Raw genomic sequence first — 22,082 nt, forward strand, 5'->3', positions numbered from 1 at the left:
AACATATACTTGAACTTTGATAACTTTATGCAAATGAAAGCTGCGAGTGTCTTAAATATTTAAGCCAGCAAGCGACTGCAAAACCTTTTCTTTCAGCTAAAGCTTATTGGGCCTCTGATTTTTGCAGCTAAAAAGGGCATCCTTGTTTGAATTCTGGTGTTGAAGTTTTTTAGCTGCAGGAACTAGAAGACACTACCTTTTACACTTTGAAAAAAAAAGCACAAAATTTCAGTGGTCCTAAAAAATGTCTGGAATGAGAATTCTTCTCAAACTTATCACTTAATCATCTCTTCTGCATCTTTCTCTTGCTTATGATGAAGATTTGCAGCTGCTATTATCTCTGTGCAGGCACAAGGACCAAATTATGGCTTGAAGATGGAGATTATTATTCTTCAGCTTCATTCAGTGCATTGGTGATGGCATAATTATCAGGTATTTTATGAACAAATTCTATTTTTTTCTGAGGTTATTAAATTTTCCCACCACCACTACTCTGAAGCTTCTTCCATGCTTTCCCACTTTACACATGAAAAATAAAGGTCATTAAGCATGCTATTCTAGTGCTTTCCCACTATTAAGTTTGAATTGAAGCATAAGATTTATGAGTGAGAATTTGGGGACAACTTTTCTTTTGATGATTCTTTCCTGCAACTCTGGACAAGTTTCAATTATGAGGTGGGCCACTCAACTCTCACTCTCTCTCTCTCTCTCTCTCAGTGTGAGTCTGACTGTAATATTAATGCAATTTAAGGGCACTTGGGTTTTTGGAATGAACAAATAACCTTACATTTTACATTTGAGAATTTATAAGACACAGAACAATTATCGAGTTTTTTTTTACAAGATCAAGAAGCAGCCTTTTAGGGCTTTGTCTTTGTTTTCTGAAAAGTAATTATAGTTGAGTAAAAAATACTCAATCTGTTGAATTATTTGTGCATATATCAAAACCAGCTAGATTTTGTTTTTTTTTTGTTGGACCTTAAGGTGGACGGCACCCAGTACCGCAAGTCTCTAAATCCATGTTGCTGCTGGCAAAAGGAGCACTGAGGTCGGAGGACGGCAAAAAAACATGACACTAAAGAACACCTAAGGATGAACCTCGCACTAAGAACACCAAAATACAAATATCTTTTGAAGAGTATCACGTAAATATGTTCATGAGTCTTTCATCACTGCCATCTATTTCGCTGCATGCTCAAGAAGGCAAAAAATTCTTTTCCCATTCTGAAAATTAGCATGCTATCACAATGCTGAGGTTGAAAATTTACATGAAGATTCTCAAGATAATGAGGCCATATGCCCCAAAAGGGGCAAATTAAGCATACCAAATCATACAAGACCACTCATATATGCAGAAGTATAGATAAATGAAGATGCATGGCATTTAGAATACAAACGGTTTAAAGCTTCCCAACTTAAGTAAACTCAATATTTGTACATGTCTTAAGCATCAATAGAGATTCCATTGCAGGTTTGCATCTTTGTACAACTGTCAAGGTGTGAACTGACTATTCTGGGCATGAGGGCGAAAATCTGGATTAAAAGGGGGTGAAGATCTATGAGATGTTTGGGATTAAACTCTAGGAGATGTCAGTAGAGGAAAGACAAAATTGGTTGAAGAGATTATGTGATTTTCCTAGATTCATTGAGAGATAACCATCTGTCGAAAAACAACTGCAATCGGAGATGAAAGGCAGCACATTCTGTATGTGATTTTCCTTGAAATGAAAAGATTCAAACAAAAAACTTTACAACAAAAGGAGTTGTTAATGGATTCAGCATCCATTATACAGATATGGTGGAAATTTAAAGACCGCAAATTCCCCATCCGCTGCTAATTTGTATGTTCATGTGGTTGAAAATGCATCAGCACACGGAAAATTATAGCTAACTGAATTCTACAGGTCACCCACAAAAATATATATCATGTAAAACAATAATCAGAAGGTGTATAAACAAGTAACAAAATTCCACTTCAGAAATGATGAACAACCAATAATTATTACAAAAGAAAGGCTACAAGAAGAATAAATGAAAGAATTTACCTCATCAAGAGCCACTAAAGCATCGGGAGGTCAATGTTCAATGTCGTGTGCATTCTGGGCATCTCCACTAACCGTCTGAGCGACACAGCACTCCAGTGTTCAGTGCCCTCATTGACTTGGGCATAAAGCAGTTTCTTCACTGAATCTATGCAAATACTTATGTTGCCAAATCCATACACTGGAAGACCATTGTAGTATCTATCAACTTTTGGCATGAACAGCAAGCCTTGCTCCATTGCATAAGCTTCAATGGATTCCTTGAAGCTCATTTTATGAACTCCACCAACACCATTCACATGACTGAGTCATAAGCTGGAGCCTGCTACTGCGCTTCAAATTGCCTCTCTTCTGTAGCTCTCAGAAAGCTGACATTCTCTCTAGCACCAGGTTGAACCACTTCCACGCCTTCTACAGCCTGGTTCATCGTATCCAAACCCAAACTTAGAAGGAAACGAATCCTCTCATTGGAAAGTAATTTTGCATGGAGGAGGCACTTCCAGCCAATATACCACTGCATAACCTCATTAAAATTAGAACGTGATCACAACTAATGGTACAAAACTTATTGCCAAGAGCAATACTCAACTTAGGAACAATATAACGTACCATCAGATGTTCCCACCTAGCTTCATCCAAAACATCCTTCCATGGTGAAAGCATTATGCCAAGCTCGGAGAATACTACCCAGCTTAAAACTATCCCATCTCTGCCCTAATAATGGAGCCATCAAACTTCCTTGTATCCCATCATCTTCATCAACCTCAAGCCTATTCCCTTGGTGTGTGCCTCAAACCTCCCTATGCCGCCGGCGCCAGATGCATCTCTTCTCCCAGAAGGCCTCTTGCCAGACTTCGATTCCCCCCTCTCCAACTCTTTCTCCTTCTCGCGGCGTTGTGCCCCTTTTTTTAATTTTCCTCCCAAAGGCCATAGGGAGGAAGAGATCCTCGTCCTCATCCACAACGCCTTCGGTCTCCTTTCTGCTAGACTGAAAGCCTAGTCCATATCCCAATCCCTGGCCGGAGTTGGGAACGCCAGCGGATCGATCACCTTCTTCTCGGGGATCCCGTTTGATCTCCTGGCTAGGCATGACGGTGCCGGTGGAGACGAACTGGACAGGCTTGGAGATCAGGTCGCCCTTCCGGCGTTTCCGCTAGCGACGCCCTCCTTCATCGGTGTCAGAATCGCTGGACTCCGTAGCGAAGGCGCCGTAAATGTAAACTCTCCGCCAATCCACTAGCCGCCCTCGTAGTCGTCGGCCACGGCGAGCAGCTCGTCGGCTCCGTCCAAGCAAAACCCTAGCGCTTTGGATCCGAGCGGCAGATCACAGAGAAAGAAGTAGCTCCGTCCATAAACTGAAGGAATTCGAGTTTATTTAGACGGAAATAACACCCTAAAATGACAGGTCTTTCTTGTTTACTTGGAAGAAAATAAAGAAGAACAATGAGCTTTATTTTTTCAATCTTATTAAACAGAAATGAAACTAATTCATTCTACAAATACATCTTAAAAATACAAATAAGTAATTATTTTCTGTTTTATATTTAATACATAGAATAATGTAGAAATAATATAAAACGATTTAAATTCACTGCTACATTTTCTCACTCTTAAAATGAATGTTTATATATAAGCTTTTATCCGTCCAAATAAACAGACCCTAACAACCAACCAACTACAACTACCCCTCAGCCACAACGCTCATCTCCCTTCGTCATTCCATTCTGCATTTCAAATAGCCAATGTCAGCACTATCATATAATTCCTACCGGCTTGCCGGCACACTTTTCTGTTAATGCTGATGGATCATTGGTAGCCGATTCGGCATCAAACAAATGCTTGACATCACTGGACTTATCGACATAGCAAGAACTCTTCCGCGCATTGCAAATTTGCCAAGAATGTTAAACATACCAACTTGAAGGTCCAAATGATACCTAAAGATGAATATCAGATAGAACTTTTTCAAGGCTTCTGAAGAGATGTGTATTAAAGTTATGCAGTCCAATTTCTATCCACAACCTACTAAAGGATAATTAAATTTGTGCCCTATGTTTCTCATTTGAGAACTAAGCGCGGCTAGAACCGTAAGAACTTCCGCCGACACTGGCTGTCCCGAATCATCCGAAGAGAAAACACAGACTTCATTCTTAATTTCAATCCAGCTGTGTGCAGTCTGCTTGTGGACTCCTTTTTGCTTCATCAAAACCCTCACCCTCTCAACTTCATTCCATCTACCAGCCTCAGCATGTATGTTCGACAAAAGAACGTAATTTGAAGTTGTATGAGGTTCGAATTCAAACAATTTATTTGCGGCTAAATTCGCGAGTTTTGGATTCTTGTGCAAACGGCACGCACTAAGCAAGGCACCCCATATACCAGCACTGGACCGTATTGGCATTGTCATAACCAGCTTCACTGCTTCTGCTAACCTCCCAGCTCTTCCAAGAAGATCAACCATGCAAGCATAATGCTCAGCCACCGGTGTAATCGAGTAATCTTTACTCATGGAGTAAAAGAATTTCAATCCTTCATCGACCATTCCTGCATGACTACATGCCGATAAGACACCGACAAATGTGACCTCATCAGGAGCAACTCCTTTGTTGGTCATTTCTTGAAAGATTGAAATTACGGTTCCTCCAGAACCATTTGAGGCATAACCTGCAATCAAGGAATTCCATGAAACAAGATCCACAGATATCATTTCATCAAAGACTTGTTGAGCTGCTGAGATCCTTCCACACCTCGCGTACATGGTTATCAATGCATTACCGGCAAAAAAGTCATTATCATGTCCACTCTTGAGAAGAAGAGAGTGTAGTTGCATACCGACCAGCAAAGCTGCTAGGTTAGCGCAGCCACTAAGGGCAGAAGCAAATGTAGACCAATCAGGATCGCATCCTAATTTTCTCATCAGCCAGAAGTGCCGGATTGCCTCTATAAAAAGACCATTTTGGTTGAACCCGGAGATCACAGAATTCCAAGAAACTGTGTTTTTCTTTGGCATTTGATGGAACAAGTCAATTGCTTTATCCATTTGACCATCCTGAGCATAACCAGCTATCATTGTATTCCAAGAGACGATATCCTTCTTTGGCATGTTCATAAACATCTTCAAAGCTTCATCCATTCTTGAACATTGAACATAACCAGAGATCATCGTATTCCAACAAACAGAATCTCTCACACTGATTTCCCTGAAAACTTGATGTGCCTCATTCATCCTCATGCTCTGCACATACCCATTAATCATTGCAGTTTGAGCTGCGACATTTTTAATTGGCATCATATCGAGCAAGTTTCTTGCTTCATTAAGCCTCCCAATTCGAACATAACCACTAATCATTGTCGTCCAGGATACTGCATTCCTCTCGGGCATCTCAGTGAACAAACGATGAGCCTCTTCGACTTGTAAATGCTGAACATATCCCGCAATCATAGCATTCCAAGAAACCACATTCTTCTTGGGCATTTGGTCAAAGATCTCACGGGCCTCAACAATGCAGCCTTTCTTGCAATATCCATTGAGCAATGTCACCCAAGATACTACATTTGGACTTGTTATTCTCTTAAAGAACTCGGATGCTGTAACCAAATCACCAGCCTTAACAAGACCTTCAACAACCAAATTCCAAGACACCACATCTCGTTCCGGCATCTGATGGAAAAACTTCAAGCCCATCACCATATCCCCATTGCGTATGTAGCCAGAGAGAACAGAGTTCCAGGAAACAAAATCCTTATTCGGCATCGAATATAGCAGCTCAATGGCATCTTTGTATCGTCTTCCCTTAGCATATCCAGATATCATTGCATTGTAGCACGCCGAACTCTTCTCGACAGGCATTCGATCAAATAAAAATCTTGCCTTGTCCAGTTCGCCATTACGAGTGCAGCAAGTAATTATCAATGTCCACGAGTAGGAATCTTTCGTGGGCATTCTTTCAAACAACTCAGCCGCTTCAGAGAAACAATCATTGTGCAAGTAGCCGGCAACCATAGTGTTCCAAGAAACCAAATTTCTGCGAGGCATTTGATCGAACAGGATTCTTGCGTCGACGACATAGCCGTTCTTGGCGTATGCCGAGATCATTGAATTGTAGGTCACCGTATTGCGAGTAATCATGCCATGGAATAACGCGATGGCTTCCTCGATCCTTCCAGATCTCGCGAGCTGTGTGAGCTTTAGATTCTGAGCGAAAACCAAACCTGCTCTACAGCCAAGGACGTTGAGCTGGGAATTCATCGTTCCTTATCACCGATCGGCGGACGAGAAACTGAGAACGCCACGAGAGCTAAACCCAAAACACGGTCGGAGAGGCGGGAGGCGGATCCACCAAAGGCCGCCGTCGCCGTCGGCGCCGCAACGACGCAGAGACTTGAGAAGAGGTTGTAGGCTTGTGTCATGGGCCAAAGAAGTCCAATTACGGCCCAATTAAAAGAGTTGACCGTTGAGGACTCGACCGTTGAGCAACGGTTCTTGTGATCTAAAAACCCTTGATTTCTTCTCTCTATTTAAATTGTTAGCTCCAGCTCCAGAAAAACCAAGCATCGATTCCAAGTGCCTCTTCCTCTTGGCAGCTACTACAACCACAATGGCCTTCGTCGTCGTCATCTCCCTCCCCTTCATCCTCTTCACGATCCTCCTTGCCTTCGCTTGCTACTTCCTCGGTCGAGCCAAAGGCCGCAAGGATGTCCGCAATGGTATCGGCTCCCAGGTCTACGGCGTTCCCCTGCCTCCTCCAGGTGCCGAAAGTGGATCATCGCCTTCGGCTCCTCCCCCACGACTGAACAAGCAAGGCCTAGAAGATGTTTGATATGGTGCCCATTATTTCTAAAAGTGATTTATGGTATTTGCTTGGAATCTAAACATCCGTATAAAGAGTACACACAATCAGAATCTTCCCTGGGCTCGAGTGGGACTCGGGTCTGACCGGAACACAACTAGATGGACTTGTAGACAAGACGTTTCTTTAAGCTTGATCACCATTGGATTCCGGTCATCAGATTATATTTCGACTCGCGAGTAGATTGTTGAGGCTCTATTTTATATATAACTCCAATTAATTAGAAAAGATAGAGGACTTTTCTCCTATTCATTTATTTGAGAATGGACTCTATGATTTATTAGATTAATAAATTTGAAGTATACATATAAATATTTATAAATAAATCAACCATTCATCAATAAATTTGATATTCAATTAAAAATTTACAGATTGTACTCAATTATTTGAATTAATGATTTAATTCATTTTAACTTGATTTTACTCAGTTATTTTATCAAATAAATTTGAATACTTTACGGTTTTACTCTTATTTACCATTCTATATATATATTTTTAGAAGTCTACCTCCACGATATAAACATAAACAGTACAATTAGAGAAAAAAAAACATATTTATTTTAAAAGAAAAATAAAATTTTTGGTCTTGAAATTCAAAACCCGTTTACGTGGACACTGCTGATCTTTCCGCAATCGCAGACCGGGCAGGCGCTCGCCGCCGCGCCGCACGACGGGCAGAGGCAGAGGTGCCGGCACGGCAGCAGAATCACCGTCGCCTCCTCCTCGCCGCACCTCCGGCAGCTGGCCCCGTCGCCGCGGCCGCCGCTCTCCCGCTCCACATCATTTCCCGCGCCGCAGCGGCACGACTCCGTCTCGTCTTCGCCCTCGGCCGCGCCGGCGTTGGCGCCGGCCGCCAGGGCCTGCTCGAGGTTGTCGCGCAGCTCCCTGGCGGCAGCCTCGTTGCTCTCCGCCAGGCCGCGCCACACCTGGTTCTCCACGCACAGGGCTCTTATCCGCTCCTCCAGCGCGCAGTTCAGCCTCTCCACCTGCGCGATCTCCTCCTCCTTCGCCACCATCCGCCGCCTCGCGCACGCCTCCGCCTCCGCCACCATCCGCCGCCTCCTCTCCGCCAGCTCCGCCCTCACTCTCTCCGCCTGCACCAATTCCCCCATCAATCACACAAACAAAACCAAATCAACCAAAATCGAACAGAACAGGACGCACGTGCCGCAGGACCAGGACGTCGACCTCGCCGCCGAGAACAGATCGAGGCCGCTTCCTCGACGACGCCGAGCCTCCCTGCGCCGGAGGCGCAGCCGAAACGGCGTCAGAAAACCCTGTTTCCATGCCGACAACGTCCCTGCAAAACCGATCCATGCACGCATCGAACACTAAATAATCAAACTCGTGGAAGAATTGAAGAATTCAACATGCTCGTCAGCGTACCCATCGAGGAACTGGAGCTGGGAGGGGAAGGGAAGGAGATGGTGGTGCGATTCAACCGCCATGAGAGGGGAGGAGAAGGAAACAGAACAAATTTGTAGATTTATCGAAGGAAAAGAAAAAAAACGAAGATTAAAAAGAGGGAAATGAGATGGTGTGTTGTCATTGAGTGTGTGACAAAGATAGGGTTCTAAGTTTCTAAATTAGGGATGCTAACAGATCCGAATTCTTCGAATCAATTTGGTCGGTTAATTATATATATATATATAATTTTGATTTAAATCAAAATTCAATTACCCTAACTTAACTCGGACTCTAAACCCTACTTCAAACTCAAGATCTCGAAGACCATGAAAAGAAAGCATTAAAGCATCGAAAAGTCACTTATAAACATCGATCGCGAAATTCAAACTTAAGATAACGAAGTATCGTACATAGTTTGTCTAGCTATCATTTATGTGAATCATGAGGCACTTGAAAATGACCTTAGGGTTGCGATCGGTCGGCTTCCATCATCGACCGCAATGTGTGCTTGTGCTTCCCCCTTTCATAGGCAATTGCAACAACCCACAACCTTTCACTTTTTTGTTTCTTCTATCTATAATTGATCCTCCTAACAAAACACATGGTCCAACCAACACCTTTAGTGTCACGTTGCTCGGTTGGACCGACCGATTCAAACCGATCGATAGTGTAGATGTCGTACCACGAATCAAAAAGTCATCAAACACACACCCACTTGGATTTTTCATTTCTCTCTTATGAAAATTAATGTGTTTTTTCAATCTTATATGATTGAAGTAGTTAGACAGGTAAACCCTACATGGCCCATGAAACCCTACTTCCTACACTTTCAAAGTTGGTTCCAAGTCTCTTTTGAGAGCCATGAGGGGGCCCTCTAAATCACATAACAAGTGTGAAGTCTCCAAGCCATCATTAATGACACAGACAATTTGTTAGATGGTAGAAGAAAGCTCTACGTCACCATGACTGTTTTTGAACCTAAACCGGTTAAACCGGGCCGAATTCGATGACTGAACAACATGTAGGGTGCAAAAGTGACCATGAGCATTCAATTCGAATCCATCAAACGCGAGATAAATTCACGGAGTGGTCCATTGTAAAATGATTGCTTATAGAAAAATAACACTTTAGAACACCCTTCCTAGTAAACTCTCTTAGGTTACCCAGGAATAGCACTACAAAAATTTTCTAATTTACCGATGAAATTTTCCGTCGGGAATCCATTGATATATTCACTTACCGATGGAAAATCATTTGTTGAAATATTATTTGTCGGAATAGGGGTTTCTGACGGAAATCAACATTTTATAAAGGTGTTGATATTAAGTGTTGGTATTATATATATATTGGAATAATCCAAATCAACATTGATTGTATTGGAATATCATTAGTTGATGATTTAGGTGCAGTAAAAGTTGTGTGATGAACCACCAAAAGACCCAATTGGTTCATACAAATAAGGTTTTTCGTGATAGCACCACCAATTGTAGTAATTTGGTACAAAACTATTTCTACATATATGTACTTTCACGATATCTTTATCACGGAAGACTCTATTTCTACATTTCGAATGATTACAAAGACATCGTAACTTTACACCATTCATACATTCTGTATGACTTTTAGTAAAGTTCATAAACTCTTCAACTTCAACAATAAAATCATCTTTAATAAATTCATTTTCTAATCGATTGTATATCCAAAGTTTTATAGACATTGTCACCTAATGAGAATATAATTTAAAACACTATTAAACAAGTATCCCTTACACAAACATGTGCATCTCCAAATTGGTTATTATGTCGAGTACTATGTAACTCAATTACTTAACATATTTAATACTCGCATTATTAAAATCAAGATGTCTACTATCAAAGTATAAATTTACACAAATATAACAATTACCATAAAGCATAACAGTCACCGTAAAACATATATGCACTATTAACCTACAACTCACCATCAATATATCAATTTTTTAATATAGCATATATGTAAATGTATTGTTTAAGGAAAAATACCCGAAAAGCGTAGGCTAACGGGAAAAGAGCAGCAGATGCAGTACACTACAAAATAAAAAAAATATAGCTAAAATTAAATTGAAATAATCACAACTAAAATTAATTATGAAATTTAGCAAAAGGTTGATGATCGTACAAGCACTCAGCTGCGATCACGTGGCCTAGCATGTGGCCAATCACATCTAACAGGTGGTCCCCGGCCACGTGAGTAGCCGCATCCAGCAGGTGGTCCACGACCACGCGAGCTGTCGCATCCAATAGGTGGTGCCAGATCATGATGCCAATAGGTGGTGATCGGGAACTGACGGTCGGTAGCCAACAATCGGCAGCCAATAGCTAGCGGTCGGCACAACCGCCATCCGCATGTTGGTGGCCGGCACAGCCATCGGACACGTCGCCAGTCGTGTTCTGGTGGCCTGTACAACTGCCAACACTCAGCTAGCGACCTACACAACCGCTAGCACACGTATGGCGGCTTGCACAGCCGCTAGCAAGTGGCTGGCGGCCGGAAATGTCGCAAGCCGGTGCTAGAGAAAAAGCCGCTGGAAAGGAATGTCGCTGTCGGAGAGAAGATACGCGCGCAAGAGAGAAAGGAAGGGCACGGGTGCCCTAATAATTTTGAGTTTTCCGACGGAATTAGAATTCCATCGGTAATTACCGACGAAATTAGGATTCCGTCGGAAAACTCGAAAAGTTTTTGCGTTTCCCGATGAAAGTTAATTTCCGTCGGTAATATCGAATAAATACCGATGAAAAAATATTCCGTCGATAAATCAAGAAATTTTTACCGTGCAGGGATATATGGCACGAAAGCTATGGGTGTTTTTTTGTTCTCGCATAAATTTTAAAGTGGATTTATGCACAAATCTCAAATTCGAAAGAGAAACATATGTTCACGCGATCACGCATGAAGAGGAGGGTTTCAAGTCCTTAGCAAGGGGTGTCTATTGTTGGTGCTAGTTTAGGAACGACTAGATCTTTATGAATCTTGCAAGTGATTACTAATAAACTAAAAGGTAATTAGTTGATGATGTGAGTAATTTTTAATTTATTTGTTTTTATTAGTATTATTGAACAAGCGATTGCAAACTCAACTATCTTTGCACTTCCTAGTTTTATAAAATTGCAAGAATCTCTTACTCTAAAGATCGAAAATGATCTAATTCTAACAATGACGTCCTATTCTTCACTTTCATCGTCCCAAGTAAACATTCAAGTGATCGATTGAAATTATTTACTCGTATAACATTCTAAATTGACCTATTTTACCTCCACTCCATTTCATGAATCTTACAAATCCCTTGATTTTTGTTCTCGGACGAAAACATTCATGTATATTCAAGTTAACATTCATGTGTTCGCACCATAGACTACATCTATATACTAATCATAAATTACAGTAAAAATAATAAAATTGAATATATTTTTTTGTCAGAAATTTGATTGGGTTAATTAAAAATTTATTATTATTATTATTATTATTTTAAAAAATCTCTATCATTTCAATTTCAATTTCAATTTACCCTATGTTTGGATGGAGTGAGGGAAGATTCATTAATGAGAAGGGAAGGGAAGGGAAGGGAAGGGAGGGGAATGAGAGGGAAGTGAGGGGAAGTAAAGTATTTAACTTCTCCATGTTTGGGAGGAAGGAAAAGTTCGTTAGCGTAACATGTGTTACTTTGTTTGGTAGGAAAGGAAGGGGGATGAAGGTTAAATAGATAAAGTTATAAAAATATCTGATCCGGTGGTAAGGACGGGGGACCCTCATGGGCGGAGGGTCAAACACACGTGGAGGTCAACCCCAAGTTCGCGCCGAACGGAAGGATGCCGGATCGAACGGAAGCATGCCGCGCCGAACGGAAGCATGCCGCGCCGAACGGAAGCATGCCGGGCTGAACGGAAGGATGCTGGGCCGAACGGAAGCATGTCGCGCCGAACAGAAGCATGCCGGACCGAACGGAAGCATGCCGGGCCGAACGGAAGCATGCCGCGCCGAATGGAAGCATGCCGGACCGAACGGAAGCATGCCAGGCCGAACGGAAGCATGCCGCTCCAAACGGAAGCATGCCGGGCTGAACGGAAGCATGTCGGGCCGAACAGAAGGATGCAGGGCCGAACGGAAGGATGCCGGGCCGACCTAACATTCGGCCAGGAGCTTCCTGGGCCGGACAGAAGACAACCCTACCATGGGCGGGTTTCCGACGCTCATAGTGAAAAGGGTCACCTGGCCGAGCGGATAGCCCGCTCGGCCGAAGCATAAAGCATCGTTGCTGTGGAACACTCTCAGCCGAGCACCCGGTCGGACCGATACCTACGCCCGGTCGGACCTATGCCTGCCGAGCCGCTGGCCGCTCGGCGCGGGAACAGAAGAGACAAAAGGACAAAGGAAACATCGGGGGAATATCTCCTGACAGCGGGTATGTTCAACGACCAGGCCATACGCAAGATCTTACAACAGAGGATCCCGCTGTCCCATCATAGATGTGCTCGGATTATAGCAGTATGGTGTCAGGTAAGCCCTTCTGACAAGCCCATACCGAGGTATGGACAGAGGACACGTATGCACCTCGGTATGTGTGCCCGAGCCTCTTCACAGCTCTATATAAAGGGTCCTCACCCTTCGCCGGAGGTACGCATTCTCCAAGATTGAGAGCCACTTCTTTGTTGTCCACTTGCCTGACTTGAGCGTCGGAGGGTCATCGCCGGGAACCCCTTCCCGGACCGACTTCTTTGCAGGTTCGTCGGAGGTCCGTACGACCGGTCGAAGATCTACGTCAGCAACGCGGAGAGCGCCACGTGCCCAGCGTCCGTTGATTCAGCGTTCGGACAGGATCAAATTGACGCCGTCTGTGGGAACGCTCCTGCATCCGACCGGAAGCAATGGACGAAGCTGGACGACAGCACTCGGTGATGCTCTCCACAGAGGAGCTCGACGCTCTGATCGAGACAAGAGCAGCTAAACTTGTGGAGCAATAGAAACAGAAGGCGCAAGCCGAGCGGATGGAGCAACAAGCGACGTCAGAGTCAGGAGGCCGAGCGGAAGCCGAGTTTCGACCGGAGAACATCTCACCAAGGGGCCGAGATAATGATCCGATCGGCATTCAAGGGGAAGCGCACCGGGCGAGGCGAAAGGTGTGCCAAATGTAATATATGTTATATTCTTTCCGTTCGGCTGTATACTTGAAATGCAGGAATAAAAGCTATTAGAACAAAGCAAAGGCATGATTTTGGCGGACCGAGTGGGTAGCTACAATCTTGCATTATGAAGACCCCGCGCCGCTCGGCCGGGAATATAAATTATCCGAGCCAAATGCTCGATTGCGAAGAGAGTCGGACCGGCGACTATAAACCCTCCGGCCGAAAGACCGTCGAGCTCCGACGTTAAATATCGAGAGTCGGACCGGCGACTATAAACCCTCCGGCCGGAAGACCGTCGAGCTCCGACGTTAAAAATCGAGAGTCGAGCCGGCGACTATAAACCCTCCGAGCGGAAGACCGTCGAGCTCCGACGTTAAAAATCAAGAGTCGAGCCGGCGACTATAAACCCTCCGAGCGGAAGACCATCGAGCTCCGACGTTAAAAATCGAGAGACGAACCGGCGTCTATAAACCCTCCGTTCGGAAGACCGTCGAGCTCCGACGTTAAAAATCGAGAGTCGAGCCGGCGACTATAAATCATCCGAGCGGAAGACCGTCGAGCTCCGACGTTAAAAATCGAGAGTCGAGCCGGCGACTATAAATCATCCGAGCGGAAGACCGTCGAGCTCCGACGTTAAAAATCGAGAGTCGAGCCGGCGACTATAAATCATCCGAGCGGAAGACCGTCGAGCTCCGACGTTAAAAATCGAGAGTCGAGCCGGCGACTATAAATCATCCGAGCGGAAGACCGTCGAGCTCCGACGTTAAAAATCGAGAGACGAACCGGCGTCTATAAACCCTCCGGCCGGAAGACCGTCGAGCTCCGACGTTAAAAATCGAGAGTCGAGCCGGCAACTATAAATCATCCGAGCGGAAGACCGTCGAGCTCCGACGTTAAATATCGAGAGTCGGACCGGCGACTATAAATCCTCCGGCCGGAAGACCGTCGAGTTCCGACGTTAAAAATCGAGAGTCGAGCCGGCGACTATAAACCCTCCGGCCGGAAGACCGTCGAGCTCCGACGTTAAAAATCGAGTCGCGCCGGCGACTAGAAACCCTCCGGCCGAAAGACCGTCGAGCTCCGACGTTAAATATCGAGAGTCGGACCGGCGACTATAAACCCTCCGGCCGGAAGTAATGCTGTTTAGCGGTAATTCCAGTTAAAGTCATGTATGTATTCAACTAAGCGAGTCCGGCGGACCAAGTGTGCAAGCGGGCGGGTCACCAAGAGTACCCCGTAAACATCTGACGAAAATCCCATTTGCGAAACGAGATATATTCAGCCGAGCGGACTAGCTATACAAAATACTTCGTGAGAAATCCCTTGTAAAATGCAAGAGAGGTGGGATGAGAGGCGATTAACGAGGAGAAGCGGAGGATGGTTTCTTGGATGCGCCACTCGGCACTACGGGCGTCCAGTCAGTCGGACTATGCGCCTCCTTCGACTAGACTTGAAGGGGAGGCATGTGATCCAGTGGTAAAGACGGGGGACCCTCATGGGCGGAGGGTCAAAGACACGTGGTGGTCAACCCCAAGTTCGCGCCGAACGGAAGGATGCAGGACCGAACGGAAGCATGCTGGGCCGAACGGAAGCATGCCGCGCCGAACGGAAGCATGCCAGGCCAAACGGAAGCATGCCGCGCCGAACGGAAGCATGTCGGGCTGAACGGAAGGATGCTGGACCGAACGGAAGCATGTCGGGCCGAACGGAAGCATGCCGCGCCGAACGGAAGCATGCCAGGCTGAACGGAAGGATGCCGGGCCGAACGGAAGCATGTCGGGTCGAACGGAAGCATGCCGCGCCGAACGGAAGCATGCCGGGCTGAACGGAAGGATGTCGGGCTGAACGGAAGGATGCAGGGCCGAACGGAAGGATGCAGGGCCGAACGGAAGCATGCCGGGCCGGACGGAAGGATGTCGGGCCGACCTGAAATTCGGCCAGGAGCTTCCCGGGCCGGACAGAAGACAACCCGACCATGGGTGGGTTTCCGACGCTCATAGTGAAAAGGGTCACCTGGCCGAGTGGATAGTCCGCTCGGCCAAAGCATAAAGCATCGTTGCTGTGGAACACTCTCAGTCGAGCACCCGGTCGGATCGATACCTACGCCCGGTCGGACCTATGCCTGCCGAGCGGCTGGTCGCTCGGATAGGGAACAGAAGAGACAAAAGGACAAAGGAAACATCGGGGGAACATCTCCTGACAGCGAGTATGTTCAACGACCAGGTCATACGCAAGATCTTACAACAGAGGATTCCGCTGTCCCATCATAGATGTGCTCGGACTGTAGCAGTATAGTGTCAGGTAAGCCCTTCTGACAAGCCCATACCAAGGTATGGACAGAGGACACATATGCACCTCGGTATGTGTGCCCGAGCCTCTTCACAGCTCTATATAAAGGGTCCTCACCCTTCGCCGGAGGTACGCATTCTCCAAGATTGAGAGCCACTTCTTTGTTGTCCACTTGCCTGACTTGAGCGTCGGAGGGTCATCGCCGGGAATCCCTTCCCGGCCCGACTTCTTTGCAGGTTCGCCGGAGGTCCGTACGACCGGTCGAAGATCTACGTCAGCAACGCGGAGAGCGCCACGTGCCCAGCGTCCGTTGATTCAGCATTCGAACAGGATCAATATCCTTACTTTTTAAATTAGTCATTTTTCATAATATTAATATTTATTTTATAAGTATAAATTAGATATTTTTAATAATAAAATTAATTTTTTATATTATCATTTAAATTAGTTATTTTTTAATAAAAAATAATCTTTTTATATTATTCATAACAAAACAATGAATTACCAATAATTAAGTAATTAAATGAGAAATAACGAAAATAATGATTTTAGAAATCTTAAATAAAAAAATTGAAAAGATAACGCTAATAACGAGAATTCCTATTCTTTATAAACTTATTAAATTTTGATAGAAAAATTAAAAAATAGTATATATCCTTTTAAATTTTGATGACAAAAATGATTTCTTCCTTCAATTTAGTTAGAAGACGTGTCAAAGCCTCTCCTCTAATAATCTAGTAGCAAACGAGGTATGAAGAAGGCGAGGAAATTGGACTCCGGTGACATAACAAAATTAGAAATTGGAACATTTCTTAAACTATTAAGAACAAGGATAAAATTGGAATAAATTTTTTTTTTATTTTCCTTTCCCCTTCCTTACACCCCAATTCGGGGTGTAAGAAAATCTCTCTTTCCATGGGTAACGAAGGTTAAAACTTACCATTCCTTACCTTTCTTTCCTTTTTCTCACTCCTTCCCAAACAAAGTTCAAAGTTTCCTTTCCCCTTATTTCCCCTTCCTTCTCCTTCCCTCACCTCCTCTCAAACAAACCATTAGTTGATTTGGTTTCTATTATAAAATTTAAAATTCGATAAATCAAATTGTCAATAGTTGATTCATCATAATATATCAGTCGACTACTAAGCCACAAATTAAATTAAATAGCATAAATTTAGAATCAATTGATACAGTCGAATAATAATGATGTTTTATCAATTAATTGATGATAAAAAAATTAATTAATTCAGTCAGTTTGATCGTATCAATTACTTGATTTAATAATAAAATTCAACCAATTCAAATTATTTAATTTAATTTTGATTAATTTTATTCAGTTTTAATTGAATACTCCCCACCTCGTTATCACGGTGGAAGTTAAAGTCAAGACGGTCAACGCATAGATGACATCGGTCGGGCGAAGTATGTCTCGACCGGGGAGAAGGCTCCGACCCGATGTCGCCTTCGACACGGGGAGCAATCAAACAACCGACGCTTAAGGGAGGCAATGTGTAGAAGTCAAGCCGAGCAGCTACCTCGCTCGTCCTGGCAATAAGAAACAATCGACGCTTAGAGACAATGTGCAGAAGCCGAGCAAAGCGGCTACCCCGCTTAGCCCAGTATCAGCTTCGGCAATAACACAGTGGGCCTTCGGCCGAGCAGACACACACGGAGGAGCAACGAAGTTTTGGCCGATCAAACGAGGCACTAAGGCAGCGGAATTTCGGCCGAGCGGCCAACCCGCTCGGCCTAACAGTACCCTCCTGATATCCAGTAATATCCTTTTAGGAGTTGGTGCTACCGACACCGAGCATAGACTGTCAGAAGATCGTACGATGGAAGTTTCCATTGCCACTTCAGAGATATGCTCGACCCGTTAAGATACTGTGTCAGGATCACTTTACTGACACGTCTTTTCAGAGAAAGCTTTGAGAAACATGCTCGACTTGGGAAGCGTGCACATGCGCTACCAAAGCTCTACATAAAGGGGAAGGGGTCTAATCATCGACAGATGTATGCTATTCACTGTTTATGCTACAGTAGTCTTCTTATTGCTCCGCTTTCCACTTCATCATCGGTGATTGATTTGAGCGTCGAAGGGTCAACGCCGAGGAACTCTTCCTTAGCTTGACACTGACGTAGGCCATATTACAGATCCGCACAAAGTCTACAGGAGATTAACATGAACACCACATCTTCAACTTTTCGTCTTTTAACTTTCGGACATAATCACTCAATTTTAATAACTCCGGCAGAAATACCAACATCAATTCATGTTAATAAATTCTAAGAAGTAGCTCCATTTATTTTCAAATTTAAGAATTGTTAAAGATTGTTGATCCTTTTTAAGTAGTGATGCATAAATAAAGGTAATTGTGGCAGCCAAGTGGGGCTAAGGGAATCAGTGTCTCATGGCAAAGGAGTGAAACAGTTGAACTTTTTGTGGGGATCTATTGAATTGGTTATAATAATTTCTCTCCTGTTTTTTTTTTTTTAAAAGTTATTATAATTATTAGAACATGATATTTAGATTTTGAATATGAGACGAAGACATGGCCAAATTAATGGGATGGCACGGAGTTTGAGGATGAGGAAGACAATGGCTCTGGGATCCAACGTGACAAAGCATTTTTAAAGTTCTAAATACATTTTATTTTAGTTGATAATGTATCACATCAAACATATAAAAATATATTACGCTCTTTGTTATTAATATTTTTAAATCACACTATGTTTTTACTTAATATTACTAAGTATAATTTTTCATTTAATATTTCCTCTTTTTTACTAGCACAGATCTCCTGGATCATTTTTTTTATCCAGAGATGTGTCACTCATATTTACAGTCGGATCATAGCCACAATCCGATCGCAAATAGTTACGATCCCTTCCTGGGTTCATCATCCTCACCAAGTTATAATTTTTTGTTCGGAGCGGACGGGCGGCCGGAGGCCGCCCGGAGGCCGCCCGGAGGCCTTTGGTGATGGATAAGTGGTCAGGTTGCTGAGCGCCGAGCGAGGGTGTCCTCCGGACGACCTCCGACCGTCCGCTTCGAGCAAAAACTATAACTGTCGCCCGGAGGCCTTCGGTCAGGGGCGGAACCAGGAAAAAAATTCCAAGGGGGCTGAATTGTACAGATAGTTTTTTTACGACTAAATTAAAATATTTAATAATTAGGGTTTTACATCAACTCTTGCATAATATACGATACTACAGTCTACAGAAACTATACACATAAAGTCTGAAATCTAACGAACAAAGGAGTTAAGCTCTAGACTCTAGTCTATTCATTTCCACTGTGTTGATCCCTCCAAGGCTCCAACTCTTGTATAATATACGTTGCTGCAGAAACTGCAGCCAAATAAACATGAACGTCACTCATATAAATCATAATATGCATGGAATTCTTATGAGATATAGTGTAGAACAGAGCAAAAAAAAGAGGTTCAGAATTTTGAGGAATCAATGATGAACAAAGAACACTTTAATAGCAAATGTTTCTGTCAATACAGAAGCAATAAGAAATAGGTCTACATCTCATTTTGCAACCCACTTGATGACTAACAACAGGAAACACTCTCCATGCAAAAGCTATTAGCCATTTAGCCTATTAAGTTAATCACAACCAAATAACCAATTGATCTTATTGAACACTTAGGATTCTCATTTAAACCATATAACAGGTTGCAATACTAATACTTGCAATATCTGATTGAAATGATATTGTTAGGGTTTACCAAGAGTCTAAGAGACTAGAACTCGAGAGCCTTTCCCTTGTCCCACTTAATACTAGACCGATTCTCCATAACTTGATAAATTAACATTGAGAACATTTAATCTAACTTGCAAGAGAAAAAAACTAGAAGTTTAGGAAAGATTAGTCTACCTTTCTTCCATAGGTGAGCTTCATTTCCGAGTTGGCACATAAGTCTGCGACGGCTGACGAGTCGGTACAAGAGGAGGCAATTGGATTCTACGAGACTGCATTTGTTGAAAATGTTGTAATATTTGCTCATTTTCAATTGTAGAAAAAAAATATCCTTTTCAATGTATACAACTAGACTGTCATTCATCCATTCATCTCCCATTCTATTGCGTAAATCAGTCTTCACAGTCTTCATTGCAGAAAACACTCGTTCAACCGAAGCAGTTGCAACTGGTAAAACTAATGCCAACTCTATCATACGATAAACCAATGGGAACACCAAATGTTTTTCAGTCTCAACCAATTTCTGAGCAAGAATTCCCAAGTCATCAATTGAAGAAAAGTAAGGATCATCCCGCAGATTATAAAAGTAACTCATAAGTTGTTGTTCCAAAAATAAATAATCAGTACCACAGAAGTCCTCGGGATAAAAATCAGCAAGATGGATGAGTTTGTGAACATCAAATTGAGAGAAAGAATTTCTTGGATGAAGACATGATATGCAACCAAGCAATTCTGTACTAACTTCTGAAAAACGATTATTCATCTCTTGTATAATTAAATCAACAACCTATCATTCAAATTTGCAACCATGATAACATTAATAATCAATGAAATATCTTTAACAAAAAAAAATAGATTTTTAGAAATAATACCTGACAAAAAATCTCCACACGATAATGATGAAAATTGGTGATGAGTTGCCCTCTACGCCTACCATGACCACGAGTTAGCATGTTGTCCTCCATATCAAGTATTGGAATTATATTCAATTCACAAAATGTGTTAACTTGTTCCAAAATTATCTGCCATCCATCTTCCCTGAAGTCTTGTAGTCGACATTTCACACTTCTAACCAAGGACATGGCTTGAACAATATTTTGATCCCCTTGTTGTAAGGAAAGTGATAACTCATTTGTAATTCCCAATATATACTTCATCAAATGTAACACAAAAACAAATTGATAACTCTCCATCTTCTCAATTAAACCTGCGGCAACACCTTTATTTGCAGAATAAGAGGCGTCATCATGTACATTTCCTAACACTTCTATCACCGAAGACCACATAGAGCATAAACGAAGTAATGTTAAGTAGTGTGATCCCCAACGAGTATCTCCAGGTCTTGCTAAACTAGTTTCTTGATTTTTTTCCTTTTCCACTAGTAATTTCTCCACTTTCCAATTCAGCAATTATTTTATCATGTTGAATCTTTCTAAGTTGATCTCTCCTCTTACAAGATGCTCCAGATATATTCACAATCATAGTGATATACCCAAAAAATTCACTCACAGTAAAATTGTCACGGGCAACAACAACAAGAACTAATTGGAGCTGATGAGAGAAACAGTGAACATACATTGCAAATGGATTTTCTTGTAGTATCAGAGATTTCAATCCATTGAACTCACCAAGCATATTTGAAGTTCCATCATATCCTTGGCCTCTCAATCTAGATAATGATAAACCATGTTGCACAAATAAAGCATCAATAGCCATTTTCAAAGAATGAGAACTGGTGTCAGGCACATGCACAACTGCAAGAAATTGTTCAATCACACATCCTTTTTTATTCACATACCTCAAAACAACTCCCATATGCTCATTCACTGAACTGTCCCTAGCCTCATCAACCATCAAAGAAAAGAATTTATCTCCAATATCATTGATTATAGCAAGTGTAATCTCTGAAGCACAAGCACGTGTTAAATCCTTTTGAATTTTTGGGGAAGTCAATTGATTGTTTGCAGGAGCATTTTGTTTTATAACTTTAGAAACCACTTCATTTCGTTGACTATACCATTCAAACAACTCAAGAAAATTACCTCTATTTGAAGAAATAGTTGACTCATCGTGTCCACGAAAGGACAACCCTTGCTTCAATAGAAAGCGTGTCACATCCAACATTGCTGTTAAACGAGTCCGATAATCAATTTCCATATCGCGACTATGTACTCGTAAATATTCCCCACACTATGCCTTTGATCTTGAAAAGCCTCAAATTGTATTCTAGCTTCATTGTGACAACTATTCACAGTCTCCATATGACGATTGAATCTTTCTAATGCCCTTTTCCAATTGTTGTATCCATCTTTTATAAAGGCATTATCTACATTTTCTTTATTTAAAGGTTTGAAGAGATAACACCAAAAACAAAATGCAGCATCTTTTGATATGCTATACTCTAGCCATGTATATTTTTTATACCAAGTTTCTTGAAAACTTCTTTCTTGATTACCAAAAGTTATTTTCGGATACACATGACCATTTGGTTGACAAGGCCCTCGGAGCGCATACTCTCTTCGAGCTTGATCTCGAATAGTAATATCAAATTCTTCAATTGGTTTTCGTAATCCCGGATCACTAACAATATCATCCAAATTCAATTCTACACGGGATTGATTTTCTACTT

The 22,082-nt window shown here is 42.7% G+C and overlaps 3 protein-coding genes and 1 pseudogene across 3 annotated transcripts; all 4 read right to left on the reverse strand.

Moving 5' to 3' along the window:
- Window positions 1–2,310: 2,310 nt before the first annotated feature.
- LOC121995916 lies at window positions 2,311–3,366 on the reverse strand (annotated as a pseudogene).
- Window positions 3,367–3,594: 228 nt separating this feature from the next.
- LOC121995915 (pentatricopeptide repeat-containing protein At4g02750-like) lies at window positions 3,595–6,446 on the reverse strand. The gene has a single exon (XM_042549694.1). It carries the CDS (start codon window positions 6,289–6,291, stop codon window positions 4,054–4,056), a length of 2,238 nt encoding a protein of 745 aa, XP_042405628.1. The 5' UTR covers window positions 6,292–6,446; the 3' UTR covers window positions 3,595–4,053.
- A 963-nt stretch (window positions 6,447–7,409) lies between these two features.
- Window positions 7,410–8,583, reverse strand: LOC121993740 (probable BOI-related E3 ubiquitin-protein ligase 3). The gene is made up of 3 exons (XM_042548077.1): window positions 8,279–8,583; window positions 8,057–8,192; window positions 7,410–7,986 (listed from the first exon to the last, which is right to left on the reverse strand). The coding sequence occupies exons 1-3, from the start codon at window positions 8,338–8,340 to the stop codon at window positions 7,486–7,488; spliced, it is 699 nt and encodes a 232-aa protein (XP_042404011.1). The 5' UTR covers window positions 8,341–8,583; the 3' UTR covers window positions 7,410–7,485.
- Window positions 8,584–19,650: 11,067 nt separating this feature from the next.
- Window positions 19,651–21,610, reverse strand: LOC121994634. The gene is made up of 6 exons (XM_042548600.1): window positions 21,496–21,610; window positions 21,252–21,357; window positions 21,082–21,185; window positions 20,326–20,720; window positions 19,800–20,240; window positions 19,651–19,725 (listed from the first exon to the last, which is right to left on the reverse strand). Exons 1-6 carry the CDS (start codon window positions 21,608–21,610, stop codon window positions 19,651–19,653), a joined length of 1,236 nt encoding a protein of 411 aa, XP_042404534.1.
- Between the last annotated feature and the right edge of the window lie 472 nt (window positions 21,611–22,082).

The sequence above is a fragment of the Zingiber officinale genome, chromosome 6A (genome assembly GCF_018446385.1).
Source record: "Zingiber officinale cultivar Zhangliang chromosome 6A, Zo_v1.1, whole genome shotgun sequence".
Classification (NCBI taxonomy): domain Eukaryota; kingdom Viridiplantae; phylum Streptophyta; class Magnoliopsida; order Zingiberales; family Zingiberaceae; genus Zingiber; species Zingiber officinale.

Excerpts from the sequence above, each read along its gene's own strand:
- LOC121994634 (XM_042548600.1), bottom strand. The coding sequence starts at position 21,610 with ATGGAAATTGATTATCGGACTCGTTTAACAGCAATGTTGGATGTGACA. Across the intron at positions 21,358-21,495 it reads AACTATTTCTTCAAATAGAG|AGATTACACTTGCTATAATC; the intron begins GTAATTTTCTTG and ends CTTGTGCTTCAG. Across the intron at positions 21,186-21,251 it reads CATATGGGAGTTGTTTTGAG|TTCTCATTCTTTGAAAATGG; the intron begins GTATGTGAATAA and ends GCCTGACACCAG.
- LOC121995915 (XM_042549694.1), bottom strand. The coding sequence starts at position 6,291 with ATGAATTCCCAGCTCAACGTCCTTGGCTGTAGAGCAGGTTTGGTTTTC.
- LOC121993740 (XM_042548077.1), bottom strand. The coding sequence starts at position 8,340 with ATGGCGGTTGAATCGCACCACCATCTCCTTCCCTTCCCCTCCCAGCTC. Across the intron at positions 8,193-8,278 it reads CAGCTCCAGTTCCTCGATGG|GGACGTTGTCGGCATGGAAA; the intron begins GTACGCTGACGA and ends TCGGTTTTGCAG. Across the intron at positions 7,987-8,056 it reads ACGTCCTGGTCCTGCGGCAC|GCGGAGAGAGTGAGGGCGGA; the intron begins GTGCGTCCTGTT and ends GAATTGGTGCAG.